At 38.7% G+C, this 15,385-nt stretch overlaps 1 protein-coding gene across 3 annotated transcripts in view; it reads right to left on the bottom strand.

Annotated features, from left to right (window-relative positions):
• MSH3 (mutS homolog 3) overlaps positions 1-15,385 on the bottom strand; it is a 238,806-nt gene that overhangs the window by 77,189 nt on the left and 146,232 nt on the right. For all 3 annotated transcript variants that reach the window (XM_066273683.1, XM_066273682.1, XM_066273684.1), the window contains 2 exons: positions 8,921-8,985; positions 6,290-6,406 (listed from right to left, as the gene is read on the bottom strand). In XM_066273683.1, the coding sequence (XP_066129780.1) occupies positions 6,290-6,406; positions 8,921-8,985 (182 nt within the window). The remainder of the gene's footprint in view (positions 1-6,289; positions 6,407-8,920; positions 8,986-15,385) is intronic.

Genomic DNA, 15,385 nt, shown 5'->3' with positions numbered 1-15,385 from the left:
CACATATCTTATTTTAAAGTAAAAAAACAAAACGGGGACAATTTTAAAATAAAGAACAAGTAAATTTAAATCAACAAACTGACCAGTATTTCAATGGGAACTATGGGCCTGCTTTTGGCTAATGAGATGGTCAATGTTCGGTTCCATATTTGTCACTGCTAGCCGTAACAAGTGATATGACGCACTTCCAGAGCCGTGACGCATGCGTCCCGCGTCACCGGAAGTCGTACTGTACGTGAGCGACGCTGCACTTTGTGGCACCACCACATACAGTACTCCAGGAGCACAGCACTCCTCTCACTGACCACCAATGAGAGAGGTGCCCCTTCAGGAAGTGTGGCGGGGGCCAGATAAATGGCCTCAGGGGGCCACATGTGGCGGGCTGTAGTTTGGGGACCCCTGATCTAGCGCATAACCTTGTCTGTCATAACCTTGAAGATAAGCACAAAGAAAAGTACTTTTATTAGCGATCTGCAGTTATCTTATTAATAGTGCACACAGAAATTTACTTTCAGATTGATTTTTAAAGATACAATCTTTGGTTCAAATCTTTGGCTAATTAAATAGCTGGTGGTCTAGAAGCTTAAAAGAGTCTTTATTGAAAGACTTGTTCAGAAAAAAATATAGGAACGTATACAGTTGTGGCTCTCTCTCTTTCTCCTGCCCCCTGTCTCTGGCTTAAATTACCCCATTATCTCATAGAATAAGTATCCCTTACATCCTTTTAAAGAAAAAGCTCCCAAAAGAGACAGTATTATGCTGAATGATTCTCTTAAAATAGATTTCTCTATTGGACTGTGAGTTTCAGAAACTTTGAGATTCAGTCTGCTTCTTAAAAACAAAGGTTTTCAGAAGGCTTCCTCTCTTGAAAAGGATATTCAGAATAAGCTTTTTGTGACAACTTATTTCTATATTATCACTACACTGATTTCTTAAAATCTGTAATTTTTCCTATCATTAGAAAAAAGTATTCTATGGAAACGACTTATTCAGATACTTAAAACATCATAAGTATCCAGCTTTATTTCTGTGTTACCTATTTGTGAATTAAAGTGTATTTAAAGTACATTTTATACGTCTTTGAGTGCACAGAACTCAATAACTTACCTATTTCTCACTGAATTAAAATTCATCTAGTTCGATTCCCGGCCAGGGCACACAGGAGAAGCGCCCATTTGCTTCTCCACCCCTCCGCCGCGCTTTCCTCTCTGTCTCTCTCTTCCCCTCCCGCAGCCAAGGCTCCATTGGAGCAAAGATGGCCCAGGCGCTGGGGATGGCTCTGTGGCCTCTGCCTCAGGCGCTAGAGTGGCTCTGGTCGCAACATGGCGACGCCCAGGATGGGCAGAGCATCGCCCCCTGGTGGGCAGAGCGTCGCCCCTGGTGGGCGTGCCGGGTGGATCCCGGTCGGGCGCATGTGGGAGTCTGTCTGACTGTCTCTCCCTGTTTCCAGCTTCAGAAAAATGAAAAAAAAAAAAAAAATCATCTAAACAAACAACATGAATCTCACTAACAGTGTTAAGAATCTGCAAAATCCCAAACAAAAGGAGACTGGCCCCTGGCATCCAACAGGCAGCACTCAGTTGCCACCTTAAAAATGCCTCTGAGTTTTGAAAACATCACATGCTGCATGGACCTTACATTCCTGGAGTGGCTGCCTTATGATTATGCCTTGTCCTTCCTGGACTGACGTCAGCATTCACGCTGACAACTCATTTACCATTTGGACAGTGCCTACTCTGTCCCTGTTCTTATTACTGGCCCCTCTAGTCTTCCTATCCCGGCACTTTCTCTGCCAGAGAGCAGCCACACGTGATGTTTCTACTCTGGCCTCTCTGGATTCGAGTGTCAAAAGACCTTTGTCCCTAAAAAATAGTCTACTTTTTATTTCTGCTTCTCAGGTCTTGTCACCACAAACCTAATTCGTTACTACCTAGCAGCCTTAGGTTGAAGATAACTATACCTGATGATATTCCAAACTTCCAGAATTTAAATGAGTGACGTAGTTCTCGATAGGGACCATTTCAGTTAAAAAAACAAAAACAAAATGCAGCACTGGCCACTTGGCTCAGTGGTAGAACGTCAGCCTGGCATGTGGAAGTCTCGGGTTCGATTTCCGGCCAGGGCACACAGGAGAAGCACCCATCTGCTTCTCCACCCTTCTCCTTCTCCTTTCTCTCTATCTCTCTCTTCCCCTCCTGCAGCCAAGGCTCCACTGGAGCAAAGTTAGCCTGGGTGCTGAGGATGACTCCATGGCCTCCGCCTCAGGTGCTAGAATAGCTCTGGGTGCAATGGAGCAACGCCCCAGATGGGCAGAGCATCGCCCCCTGGTGGGCATGCTGGGTGGATCCTGGTTGGGCGCATGCAGGAGTCTGTCTCTTTACCTCCCTGCTTCTCACTTCAGGAAAAAAAAAATGCAGGGAGGGATAAGGTAATTATTTTTATATGAACAACACATTCTCATGTCAATTACATTAAGATGTGAATAAATTAAAAAATAATCATAAACCTTAAACATCATCATTATAACTCTCATGAAGGCTTGTTTGACTTCTTGGTCATTATCTATTTTCTGTACTTTGCCAAATTTCAAAGACATCATTCATATCTAGAAAAATGACAAGCTGAATATTGGGCAATTCAGATAACCATCTAATAAGGTTTATGTCATCACAACATGCAACTATATCACTAAACTACCAGCCAACCTAATGATGAAGCCAAAGCATTATAATTTCATCTCTGGTCAAAAGGTAATGCTGAGACCATAGGAAGTAGATGAAGACCTCTGGCTTCTAAAGCTGTTATGACAGTTCAACATCAGACGTTGCTTAATGATATCTGAGCTCAATAAAAATAGAAAATATTTTATTTCTTATTTGAGCTACTGCATAGAAAATATTATAATTCAATTTTTAAAGAATTTGCTATCAATAACCATAGCCCATCTTCTAGAACACAAAAGAAGAGACGTTTTTGGAAGAAGGTTCTATTCATAGAATTTCTTACAGCCTTGATTTCTTGCTATATTTTGATCAAAAGTAATATGACTAATGCACAACAGTATCTCGGTAAGAGACAAATACACTTGTATAGCTGGTATTCAATCCTCTATGTCAAGTTCATAGAGGTTAATAATTTTTAAATGACATTATATTCATACCATCTGGCACCTCAATTAATAGTGTACATAACAATCAATGCTGTTCTCAAGTGGGTGCTCTAACTGCAAATGCTCTAACTAAATTTCAGCCAGTATTCTTTTTTAGATAAAAACTTTAATATGTTTTTCTTATTTTGAAAGTAATAAATTTATATTACAGGAACTTCTGAAATCATGTGTTTGCAAAGTAAATTAAAATCTCCAGAAACCTTTCCATTCAGAAATAAGTTAATATTTGAGACTATATATAGATATATGTATAAGTATATGAATAAACATTTCTCCAAATAATATAAGCAAATGGACAATAAAAATATTAATATAAGCATCTATATTTGATTTTTTAAATATAAAGATGTGTTATGCTGTGCACATATGTGAATTTACACACACGGAATTGTATCATACTTTAATACTATTTTATATCCTTCTCTTCCCTTAACAATATACCATGAAGTATCATAATCTGCCATTATGTCACAGTTAATGTTAGCTACTCTTATCTTAGTAGCTCTCAACTACATCAGATGGGTGGTACAATGAAAGCGGAATTTCCCTGAGTTAAGTTGGCAGAAGGGCCAAGGTAGAGGGCTGACACAGTGAGAAAGGTATGAGATAGTGGTGGGTGACAGGAGAGAATAAGAGAAGGGGCAAGTCAACGAGATATTTCAAAGGGATAAAAGACAAACAGGAATTTGATAACAGATAATGGGACAAGGAAGAAAGACTCAAGGAGAATGCCCAGGTTTTTAGCCTGAACTTTCCTTACTCTAGAATAAAGACAGGGAAAACACAATCCAGATTATAAAATCATGTATACTATGAATAGAATGACTATGAATTACCTCACCAAATCCCAGAACCCTAGAATGTGGCCCTTGAAGCATGAAAGAAATTATTTTAGTCTAATTTTCATGTTCTCAGTGATGCTACTAAGGGAAAAGCCAGGAGAACTAAGAGGCCCAAGAGCCCTGAAAAACCAATAAAATGGGAAATTCAAAGTAAACTGAGAAAGGAACTGAATAAACCAAACATCCATCCCTAGATTCAAGACCTTGAGTCAAGATAACCTCAAAAGACTAAGGATAAGTAAATTAGAAGCTCTTTCTGATCCTAAAGGACTCCTCTGGGCAAAGAGAGATGATATCAATCTTTTTAAAATTGCCACATAATATCTTTCCTTGTTCTTTGTTTTTTACTTGTCAGGTTGGTTACTTTAAATATATAAAGCTCCCTGAAGAAACTCATTGAATAGTTACTGTTCAAGCTTTTAGAGCAGGGGTCCCCAAACTTTTTACACAGGGGGCCAGTTCACTGTCACTCAGACCATTGGAGGGCCGGACTATAAAAAAAACTATGAACAAATCCCTATGCACACTGCACATATCTTATTTTAAAGTAAAAAAACAAAACGGGAACAAATACAATATTTAAAATAAAGAACAAGTAAATTTAAATCAACAAACTGACCAGTATTTCAATGGGGACTATGCTCCTCTCACTGACCACCAATGAAAGAGGTGCCCCTTCCAGAAGTGCGGTGGGGGTCGGATAAATGGCCTCAGGGGGCCGCATGCGGCCCGCATTGGGGACCCCTGTTTTAGAAAAAGACTAACAGAAAGATTTCTGTTTAGAGAACTGCCCACAGATCCATCAAGAGCAGATGTGAGAGCCTGACGGTACAGACTCTGCTATCAGACACCCTGGATTAAATCTGGGCTCCAGTCCTTAACCTATGAGCAACTTCTTATTTCTGCAACTCATTTTACTCATTTATAAGTTGGATGTGGTAATATTTAATTCACAGGGCTCTTGTTAGGAATAATGAGGCAGTATGTATTAAAGTGCTTAGATGAACCTAACCAGGAGGTGGTGCTGTGGATAGAGCATTGGACTGGGACCTGGAGGACACAGGTTTGAAGCCCCAAGGTCACTGGCTTGAGCACGGGCTCAGCAGCTTGAGCACGGGGTCGTTGGCTTGAGTGTGGGATTATAGACATGATCCTAAGGTGTCACAACAAAGAATTGATGTTTCTCATCTCTCCCTTCCTGTCTGTTTGTCCCTCTCTCTGACTCTCTCTCTCTCTCTCTGTCAAAAAGAAAAAGTGCTTAGATGAGTGGTGGTTCTAAGCCAGTGACTACGAACTCATGAAAGTCAATTGTGTACATCTCTTCCCAACTTCTGTCCAATAGTAGTTTAGAATCAGTCATGGTGAAAGTATTCTCACTACAGAAATCAGCAAACACCACAAACACTACATCTCTTCCAGAAAGTTGGTTGTTAACCATTTACCAGTACACCACGAGTTTAAACTTGTCAATATAAACACATAACTGTTAACAAATCCAGAATATAAGACATTCTTTAAGACAATGGCAAGTACTCTTCAAAAGAAATCCCATATTATAAAAATAAAAAATGTGGGGGACTATTCTAGATTCAAATAGACTACAGGACACAGTAACCAAATACAATGTATATAAAATAAAGTTGATTAGACTTTCATTTAAGATTTTTGAGGGAAGTAATTCAATATATTCCTAAATTAATATTAATTTTTCTTAGGTATGATAATGATAAGATTATAGAGATGTCCTTATTTTTAGAAAATGTATGCTTAAGTACATAAGGAGGAAGTGTTATGATGTCTAAAACTTACTTTCAAATGTTTCAGGAAAAAAGTGTATGAGAGATATAAAACAAATACAGCAAAATGATAAATCTAGGTGAAGGGTACATAGGTATTCATTTCAACTTTCCCATAAATATTTTTCAAAATAAAAAGTTAGGGAGAAAACAAAACAACTAACCCATACTTACCCAACACTGGAAATGTTAGGCCTTTATATAAAAAAGTCCAAGGTGAAATGAAAGAAAGAAAGACCCTAATAAACATCCTTAGCAACCAAATGTTAGTATAGTAATGATAAAGTATATCAGGTCTCTCACCAAAGAGGAAAATGAGCTTAGATTTCAAAAGATTAAAAATATTGTAAAATCAGAGAGCACTTGTACTCAAATATTTTATGGCAGGTCACAAGCAGTGATCTCTACTTTTCTTTTTGATAGATTTTCTGGTCTATTTCTCATAGCAAAAAGTCAGATTATATTTTTCATTGTAAACTCACTCTAGAAAATCAAGCCATGCAGCATTGCAGTCAAGGTCTAGCTGCTCCCGGAGCTGATTCAGATGTCTGTAATTCTCCACAATAAAAGGAGAGTGAAAGCGGCTCACAGCTTTTGTGCTAGAAGAGGGAAAAAACATAAATAGGAAATCAAGGTTACTAAGAAATCAGTAATGCCATCTTAACAAAATTTAAGTAGTTATTTTCTGATGAACCTTGTAAGTAAATAGCTGTAAATAGAGAACATTCTTTAATTATGGCCCTGACCTCTATTGATTCCAAAGATCTCTGTTATAAATAAAGCACTTGGAGTTCACAGGACTTTGCTCAAGGAGCTTTTAAAATGCATTTCAAATTATATCCATATGGCAAAGTCAAAGTTTAGAATTTTCATTTCATAAGCAGAAAGCTTTTCTCTTTAAATTATACTAAATGAAAATGTTTGCTTAAAAAAAAGATCTAAAGCAAATATGGCAAAATAAGTCCTGACAAAGCTAAGAAGTGGATACATTGGTGAAGGCCATAGTATTCTTTATATTTCTTTATATTCTAAACTTTTGTGTCATTAAAGCATTTCAATAAAAAAAGAAAAATATAAAGCATTACAAGGAATAGCAATGCATTAACTCAGGATGCAAAGAGGACTTATTTATGATCTCATTATAGATTTACAGTGACTGTGGATGGAAAGAAATAATACCAGGTGCTCCTATTCTGAGCTTGCATATAATCTCTGCTTCTTCAAGGAGCTGTAGAGCACACTGGGGGATGCCATAGGTCCCCAGTCAGAGAATCTGGGTCAAGTTTCCAACTCTGCCACTTACTTGCTAGCTATATGACTTTGGGCCAATATTACTGACCCCTAAACATCACTTTATTCATGTATAAAATGGGAATAATAGCATCTACATCATAGGTACTGTTGAGAGGATCAAACAGATAGTGGTTAGCAGAGTACCTCTGTCATTAGTACTCATTGCTAGGATTTGTTCTGTGGTGGTCATGAAGGTTGGTACTGCTGTTGACGTTATTACTATGATGAGGCCTTCAACAAGAAAAGGTCAGGGATGAGTGATAAGCAGATGATGACAGACTGTACTATGATTTGGTCCCTGCTTCTACACTATCACAGTTATCTTTAATTTGGCAAATTACTGGGCTAGAGATAACCCTTTCACATTCAAACTCTGATTAATGATATGCTAGTCTCTCCCTGTCAGGACTCCGATAGCCAAAAAACAGATAAAACATTATACAGAACATTCCCCAAATTGATTCATTCAATTTATATCACTGAATGTTGTTGCTTTTAAATGATGTCATCCAGATTTCTATGTAAACATATTTATTGTAGCTTTCTCTTCTGACAAAACTCATTTAGTGAGACATTTCAGTTATTGTTCTACATAGACTAACATGATTTTTATCTTCATAAAGCATATTTCATTCATTAGGATAACAAAAGTAACCAAAGGAAAAAAATGCCAGCAAAAAGAAAACATCCTATAAAATCAACAACACTCAAATCTCAATTACAGCTTCTGATAACATTAAAAAAAGAAAGGAAAAAATGAAGGGAGGGGAGGGGAAGGGAGGGGAGGGGGGAGGGAAGGGGGAGGGAGGAGGGAAGGGGAGGAGGTAGGGGAGGGGGGAGGGGAGGGGAGAGGGAAGGGGGAAGGGGGGAGGGGAGGGGAGAGGGAAGGGGGAAGGGGGGAGGGGAGAGGGAGGGGAAGGGAGGGGAGGAGGAAGAAAAGGAAAGGATGGTACTTAGAACTAAAGAAACCCATGTCTTCAGCATCCTTTGATAATGGCAAAAGATAAGTTTTTTTTTAGTTAAAACAATTAATAACCATTCACAAATTATGTCAAGATTTTCTTCCATTCTTAACAGAGTTCCTTCATATTATCACCAGTTATAGTCACTTTTCTATTGTCTAAGGCAATTGTAACATTTTCACCTCAAATTCATGCAAACATATTAATAACAGTAGCAATAAATATTCCACAAAAAATACTACTCACAGGAGGATATACTTCTCTAATACTACTTCCTTAAATGAGTCCCCTCTTGGGGATTAATGCCTAACCAAGGAAAAAAGGCAGAGTCTCAATGTAGTTCTCTAATTTTGTTTTTGATTAATTTATTTTCATTAATTCATGATATAAATCACACAAAAGATATAATAAACTATTATAACTATGTACCATGGAAAGCACTGAGAATAAAGAAATGCAGAGCTCAGTGAAGTAGAAAATGAAATTTCAGCTTCGTAAAAGAAATGTCAGAAATGCATTCATCAAGAAGTTCAAGCAACCAAATTAATCTTATAATTGAAGGAACCTCAACTTGTTTTCCTCATGTGTTTAAAGTGTACTCTGGGGTATAAATACAAAGCAATAATTTAAAAGACAAGAAACCAAATGTTTACAAATAAAATGACCTTTAAATGTTTTAAAGTCAATAATAAAAAGAATGAAAAATAATTTTTTTTTTTTGGTTCAAGTTCCATTAAAAAAAAATGAAGGGTAAGAATTGTTCTTTATGTCAAGGATGTGGTTATTATCAGTCAGTAGCACAGAGATATACAAACGGAATTATAATCCATGTTAATTTAAAAATGTTTCTAAACCTACCTTCCAACCTTAATCCAATCAGTTGGAATACAAGATACAGCTGAGTTCTTTATTTCAATCATAAACTAAAATAAAAATAAATAAAAATTAGATATTTAAATGACTAACCATTATATTTTAAAGCTTCCTCAAAATTATACTAAATATTAATTATAAATAGTAAATATTATCCTAAAACGTCAAAATAAATCCAGTATTGGTCTTGAGAGAGTTTATATATGTCCATTAAATCAAACACTATTAATTAAGGTTCCAATACTTGGAATAAAGTACAATTTATATTGTGCAATAAATTTGTACTAAAGTAGACAATTTGACATTTTAATGTTTTTGACATAGTTTTGTATGTACTATGAATGGTGATATTTTTATTAATGACCTATTTCTTTTTTTTCTTTTTTTTTTGCATTTTTCCGAAGCTGGAAACTGGGAGGCAGTCAGACAGACTCCCGCATGTGCCCGACCGGGATCTACCAGGCATGCCCACCAGGGGGCGATGCTCTGCCCTTCTGGGGCACCACTCTGTTGTGTCCAGAGCCATCCTAGCACCTGAGGCAGAGGCCACAGAGCCATCCTCAGTGCCCGGGCCATCTTTGCTCCAATGGAGCCTCAGCTGGGGAGGGGAAGAGAGAGACAGAGAGGAAGGAGAGGGGGAGAGGTGGAGAAGCAGATGGGCGCTTCTCCTGTGTGCCCTGGCCGGGAATCGAACCCGGGACTCCTGCACGCTTGGCCGACGCTCTACCACTGAGCCAACCGGCCAGGGCCTTAATGACCTATTTCATTTATTAGTACCCACTACTCAGTAATAAGACTGAATTTCTTAAGTACATAAAATTTTTAGATATTCAATTATTTGATGTTATACATGTGTGAGATATGGTTCCTCCCCTATTCTGAACTAAAGAGGAGTTATAATAGTTTTTACCAAGAAAATTAAGCCCTCTAAAAATATCTTTATGAAGAAAGCACTGGCATCCCCAACTATTAAGGAAGATATTTCTTCCCATGAATGTTTTAGTTTTCACTTACATGAGCCATATCTTTATAGATCCAACTATGCTCTCTAAGACAGCTTTTTTGAAATCAGCCAGGAAGCAAACAAAATCAAGTTCTTCTCGCACATCTTTCATTTTTAGCATTTGTTACATATCATTGTGTCTTCCTGCTCACATTCATATATTATTGCAATGAAATTCAATGTCTTAGTCAAATAAATAGAAGTTTTGTGGCCAGAACTACTTTTGAGATGGCTATAGGAACTTTTTTTACACTAATCAGTTTTATAACATTTCAGGTATTTATAATATGCTTTTTTTTTTTTGCATTTTTCTGAAGCTGGAAACAGGGAGAGACAGTCAGACAGACTCCCGCATGCGCCCGACCGGGATCCACCCGGCATGCCCACCATGGGGCGAGGCTCTGCCCACCAGGGGGCAATGCTCTGCCCATCCTGGGCGTCGCCATGTTGCGACCAGAGCCACTCTAGCGCCTGAGGCAGAGGCCACAGAGCCATCCCCAGCGCCCGGGCCATCTTTGCTCCAATGGAGCCTTGGCTGAGGGAGGGGAAGAGAGAGACAGAGAGGAAGGTGCAGCGGAGGGGTGGAGAAGCAAATGTGTGCTTCTCCTGTGTGCCCTGGCCGGGAATCAAACCGGGTCCTCCGCACGCTAGGCCGACGCTCTACCGCTGAGCCAAATGGCCAGGGCTATAATATGCTTATTATTAATAGTATTAGCCTGGCTCTTGAGATTACTTTTCTATTAATAGAACCACTGTAGTTTTTACATTAATTATAATAAGAATTAATCATTAGTTTTAAGAATTTTCATTCTTAGCATAAATTTTGTAACTAATGATGCCCTCTTGTATAAAGAGGAATTAATTTCAAATCTGCCACATTCCATTAAACAATTAAGAGTGAAGAGTCAAAAGTCCACTTTGCCTACAAAAAGTGAGGGGAAAAAATAAAATATCATGGATAGGAAAGATAATATCACTTTAAAATTATGCTAAAAATATATGCTTAAAATTATTTTTAAATGTTCTTTGGGAACATTTAAAAATAATTGGTCTTTTGATACAATAATTCTAGAAAGAGCTATCTACACCAAAAGTAAACTAAAAAAATTTCAGAAAATATTGGATCACTAACATTTGGGAAGGACACATCTAGATCAAAATGACTAACACAAAGCTCCATGGTAGTGACTCAAGGGTGGTGGGAATTTTGAAAAGAAGCCCAAACTGCCTCAGGGAGGTCACTGGGCAGCCAGCAAGACTGGTTTACTTAAGAAATTTAAGTAATTTACCATGACAGTGTGGCATCAAATCTGTGCCTTATACACATTACAGACTGCTACTGGTCACAGCTGTTTGGAATGGCTTATGAGTAGTTTGGAACATAATTCTTTAATCTGTAAGTATCAAATGTCTACCCTAAGGAGCACAGCCCCTCAGGCAAGCCACAGGCAGAACAATACTGCTGGAGGCAGACTGCCAGAGTCAGGGAAGCCACCTGGCGCTCCACCTTGTTAAACCCCGTCACCTCCTCAGGCTGGTGCTCACCCTGGGTTTCCTTCTCTTTACTTCCTGTGGTCCTAGGTTTTCAGCCTGTGTTTCTCCTCAGAATTGTCATCAACAATCAGGTTTTTTTCCTTTTTGACAATGGTTATGAAAAAGGAAATTCTCTATTGCCTTTTACGAACATTCTAAGAATGGGGAGAGAGGCCTTTTGTTTAAAGATTTTACTACGAAAGAGAAATAAACAAACTAAAATTGGAAATCTTAGGAAGTTCTCACAGCAACTTTCCCTGCTCTGTAGTTCCTGACTTTGTTTCTTGGGTGCTGATGTGAGAAGCTGCCTTGACCTACCCTAGCAAGCTTTCGTGTGCCTCCCCTGGGCCCAATCCTACCTTGGCTAAATGTCAGATGTTACTCAGCTCTAACCTGGACAGCTATCATCGGGCTGGCATCACTGCTAAGTCGGCTGAAATTCTTAACTCACACCATAAACTGCTGTCTTCCGCAACACCACACTTACCTTCCTCTCCTCTTTTACTTTCTCATTCCCTCTTAAGAATTTTCAACTCTTTTTCTCTGTAGAAGATTTAACAGAGAGCGCTTTCCACATCTTAAATGCAGTAAGCAGATATCTGCATATGCTGCATGCTGCAAATTAATATAATTTTTCTAAAGACTTTCTCTCAGATTTCTTCCATTTTCCTTAAGAATAATACTTGGCCCTGGCAGGGTGGCTTAATGAATAAAGCATCATTCTGGGGCATGCCGAGGTCCTGGGTTTGATCCCCAGTCAGGGCACATATGAGAAGCAATCGATGAGAACACAACTAAATGAAACTAAGTAGACTGGCAAGTTGATGCTTCTCTCTCTCTCTCTCTCTCTCTCTCTCTCTCTCTCTCTCTCTCTCTCCTCCTTTCCCCCCTCTCACAAATCAATAGAAATTTTTTTTAAAAAAGAGTATACTTATCAATACTGTCTCAAATCTAAGTATCAACCCATATCTATTCCACATTTAATTCAAAGTTAAGAGAGAATTCTCTATATACATAAAATACGACAAAAACTATCACAGAAGTAGTGAACTATGTAAAGTTATGTATGTTTATGCTCTTGTAATTTCCTTATAAACAAATACTTTCAAAGACAATAAGGCACCATGATCAATAAGGCTTAGTATTCTAATGAGTATCTACTGTGATATGGTGCCAAGGAACTGCAAAACTGTTAACAGTATTTTAAAACAAAGAGTCAGGCCCCTTACCCCTCCTTTCTGAGGGAGAAAAAACAAGAAGAATGCAAGAAGAGCTTGCAGGGGCAAAAGTCAGCTAGTCATAGTTTAACCATTTCCTATAGTTCTCTGGAAGGACTGACACCACCTGCTACACAGAGAAAAGAAGATAGAACCTATCTGAAAACTTCTTCCTCTTCTCCTTTCTTAGAGGCCATTAGGAAAGAATGTTTATGTACCTTAATTAAAAATTCCCACACTAATCCTGACTCACTCTCTCATCCTGGAGTCGTGAGAATGACCTACATCTCTAGACCAAGGGATCACAAGCCCCACCTTTTTGCATGAAAACCTGTATTCTGTAACATGATATATGCTTTCTAATAATCATCATTTTGAAATTCTTTGTATGTGCAAAACTTGTAAACTAAGCAAGCAGGGACTAGCTTTAGACTTCCTAATAAGCTAACCCCACACTCTGAGCAAAAGTAACTTCATTTAGCTTCTCTCCTTATCCTAAACTAAACATTTCCCTACACGAATAGGTTGTAAATTCTAGAATGTTTGGGAATGTCTTTGCCAGGTATGTAAAAAATTTATCATTACTGTGTTATCTTATGCTCTTAGTGTGTAAAAATGTTTTTCCCTTTGATAGACCCTATGGGTAAACATTATAACACAGTAAAATTCAATGAGCTTGTTAGTAAGATTAATGACTTTTGTACTATGCTCCCCCACCTTTTGCCCCCAACCAGTATGTGATTTTGTCTTTAAAAGCAGCCTCAGAACTGTGTTCATGGCTGCATGATTTGGGTTTGATATGCCCCATGCATGTCACCAGCAATAAAGCTCCTTCTAAAATTTCTTCTGTAACCTACCTTGGTGTCTCTGTGGAACTCACTGGTTACTTTACAACACTACAAACCAGGAACAGAGGTGAAAAGTGAGTGTTGTCAAAAATACCTCTGACTTGACAGTCTCTCTACTTTTCTATTTTAAGAGACAATAACAAGATCTGTGTACAATGTGGGACAGAGAGGTGAACACAGAATACAGTGTACAGAGTTGTGCTGTAGAATCAGGACCCTGAAACCTGCTTAATTCTGTTAACTAGTGTCACCCTAATAAAGTCAATTTAAAAAGGAGAATTTGAAAACAGAGAAAGATTACAAAAGTTACCGTGTATAAGTAAAGTTCAAGCTGACCAGGTAATGGCACAGTGGACAGAGCACAGAATAGGATGCAGAGGACCCAGGATCAAAACCCCAAGATCACTGGCTTGAGCACGGGGTGGCTGGCTTGAGCACGGGATCACAGACATAACCCCAGGGTTGCTGGCTTGAGCTCAAGGTCACTGGCTTGAGTAAGGGGTCACTCATTCTGCTGTAGCCCCACATGAGAGAGCAATCAATGAACAACTAAAGAGCCACAATGAAGAATTGATTCTTCTTATCTCTCTCCTTTCCTGTCTGTCTGTCCTTATCTGTCCCTCTCTCTGTCTCTCAGTCTGTCACCAAAAAAAAAAAAGAAAAAGTAAATGTTCAGAAAGAAAAGGATATAAAATAGAAGCACATGTATATAAAATACGGGTTTTCCTCCCTCACTCTGAGGTAATCATATTTTATGAAGTTTGCCCTTAGTCCTTTAAGTATCTCAAAGTAATTTGCTGATACCTTTAGTAGAAATTTTTAACAGAATTTGATGATAGCAATGCCAAATATTTAGAATTCATTTGGTGTTTAAATGAAAAAATCACTAATTCTCAAAAATGTTGTAAAAGTGATGTTGCATTAATTTGTACTATTAAGAGTATACAGAAGGTTTTTAAAAAACAGGGCTCCATTCTACTGTTAATAACTAAGAAATTTCTTGCCTCAAATACATCGCTTTAACCCACTAAAGGGTAACTAAAGAATAAGATCATATATCTCCCTCCCTAATCATCTATAACCCAATTACTTAATTTCCAAGCAGTGCTTTTTCTTAAACACCAATGCACCACTGATAAAGAGTAACTAATTTAGGATCCTTTATGAATTCCTGATCATTTTTACTTAAAAACTGCCAATCAGGCCCTGGCCGGTTGGCTCAGTGGTAGAACATCGGCCTGGTGTGCAAAAGTCCTGGGTTTGATTCCCGGCCAGGGCACACAGGAGAAGTACCCATTTGCTTCTCCACCCCTCCCCTTCTCCTTCCTCTCTGTCTCTCTCTTCCCCTCCCGCAGCGAGGCTCCATTGGAGCAAAGATGGCCTGGGTGCTGGGGATGGCTCCTTGGCCTCTGCCCCAGGCGCTAAAGTGGCTCTGGTCGCGACAGAGTGACACCCCGGAGGGGCAGAGCATTGCCCCCTGGTGGGCAGAGTGTCGCCCCCTGGAGGGCGTGCCGGGTGGATCCCCGTCGGGCGCATGCGGGGGTCTGTCTGACTGTCTCTCCCCGTTTCCAGCTTCAGAAAAAGAAAAAAGAAAAAAAAAACTGCCAATCAAATCTAGGACTGCCTTCCTATGCTTTATTTTAGTTTAAACAGTATGAGCTCTAAAATGTCTGGATTTTATCAGATAAAATCCACAATGTGATAATCTCTTGTGTTAATAATTGTGAGTAGAGTGAAATAATGACATTATACAAAGACTGGAGTCAGGCAGAACTGGGATGGAATGGGCTTCTGATTGGAACTCACCTACCCTATTCCAGTTTTATTCCTAGCAAAACTAGAATAACTC

The sequence above is a fragment of the Saccopteryx bilineata genome, chromosome 4 (genome assembly GCF_036850765.1).
Source record: "Saccopteryx bilineata isolate mSacBil1 chromosome 4, mSacBil1_pri_phased_curated, whole genome shotgun sequence".
Taxonomy (NCBI): domain Eukaryota; kingdom Metazoa; phylum Chordata; class Mammalia; order Chiroptera; family Emballonuridae; genus Saccopteryx; species Saccopteryx bilineata.
The sequence above is the reverse complement of the archived record's forward strand: the minus strand, read 5'-3'. Positions and strand labels throughout refer to the sequence as shown.